This window comes from Octopus bimaculoides, chromosome 17 (assembly GCF_001194135.2).
Source record: "Octopus bimaculoides isolate UCB-OBI-ISO-001 chromosome 17, ASM119413v2, whole genome shotgun sequence".
Taxonomy (NCBI): domain Eukaryota; kingdom Metazoa; phylum Mollusca; class Cephalopoda; order Octopoda; family Octopodidae; genus Octopus; species Octopus bimaculoides.
In genome coordinates, this window is record NC_068997.1 from 51,031,736 (window position 1) to 51,033,082 (window position 1,347).

Consider the following 1,347-nt stretch of genomic DNA (forward strand, 5'->3'; position numbering starts at 1 on the left):
TAAATTCAGTACCAGTTACGCACTGGGGTCGATGTAATCGACTTAATCCCTTTGTTTGTCCTTGTTCGTCCCCTCTATGTTTAGCCCCTTGTGGACAATAAAGAAATAAGAAACATTAGCAAGCCGGGCGAAATGCTTAGCGGTATTTCGTTTGTCTTTACGTTCTGAGTTCAAATTCCGCCGAGATCGACTTTGCCTTTCATACTTTCGTGGTTGATAAATTAAGTACCAGTTGCGTACTAGGGTCGATCTAATCGACTGGCCCCCTCCCCGAAAATTCCGTTATCATGGTGGAGTTATCAGTTCTTTGCTGCCCACAGATCCTCAATAATCATACGACGGTCTTCATAGATTATTCCTCGAACCGTTGTAATCATTTGGTCATTTCTGCTTGTTGATGGTCTGCCATATCGCTGCTCATTGTCCATTGAGGTGCAGCCATCTTTGAACCGGTTGTACTACTCCTTTATTTGTATTTTTCCCATAGCATCATCTCCAGCGGCCTTCTAAATCTTCTCGATAGTCTGGGCTTGCGTATCACCAAGTTTTTTGGCAGAATTTGATATAGTATATTTGCTAAATGCGCTCGGTCATTTTGACTCAAAGAAAAATCGCACAGCACACCCTTCATATCTGTACTCAACGTGTCACAGAGAAAATTTTCCCGCATGTTCAGGAAGGACGCGGCCGCCTAATACTCATGCGAATTTAGCTCAAGCATTATTATTTTGTGCGAAAAAAATCAAGGTCGGATACTTTTTGATTACACCTCGTGTATATATATATATATATATGCAAGTATTTAGAAATAAATATACATACATACATGTACCTATTCTTTATTTACCAGTTTCGCCCAATCATGTTTCGAAAGATAGTCCAGGAAGTTCAAGAAATGTTCTCTCATAAAGTCCATACCAATTCAGACACGAGAACTCCCCATACTCATGGCGCCACACTCAACTCGGATTCGCTAACTCACTACCATGGAATCAATGGACCTGATTGGTCAGAATTTGAACAGTATTTTGCGACAGGTAGGCACCAGCTTTGTTATTTCATAATATGCGTGCGTTCATTCAAAATAACTCATAAGTATGTATGTGTATATATATATATATATATATATATATATATATATACACACACATACATACATATGTAAATAATATATGTGTGTGTGTGTGCATGGTGTTGTTTTGATTTCATACTTGAATTTTATTTCTCAATGAAGCTGACTATCCACCGCATTTAAATTAATCAATTGTTTACTTTTATGTCTTAATTATGTAATAATATGGCTGATGTTGTTTATGTTCTCAACCACTGAAACAGCTGTAAAACTTC

At 37.9% G+C, this 1,347-nt stretch overlaps 1 protein-coding gene across 1 annotated transcript in view; it reads left to right on the forward strand.

The window, feature by feature from the left end:
* Positions 1 to 856: 856 nt before the first annotated feature.
* Positions 857 to 1,347, forward strand: part of LOC106869298 (glutamate decarboxylase 1-like) — an 18,335-nt gene continuing 17,844 nt past the window's right edge. The window contains exon 1 of the mRNA XM_014914973.1: positions 857 to 1,037. Within this exon, the coding sequence (XP_014770459.1) occupies positions 863 to 1,037 (175 nt within the window). The 5' untranslated portion in view covers positions 857 to 862. The remainder of the gene's footprint in view (positions 1,038 to 1,347) is intronic.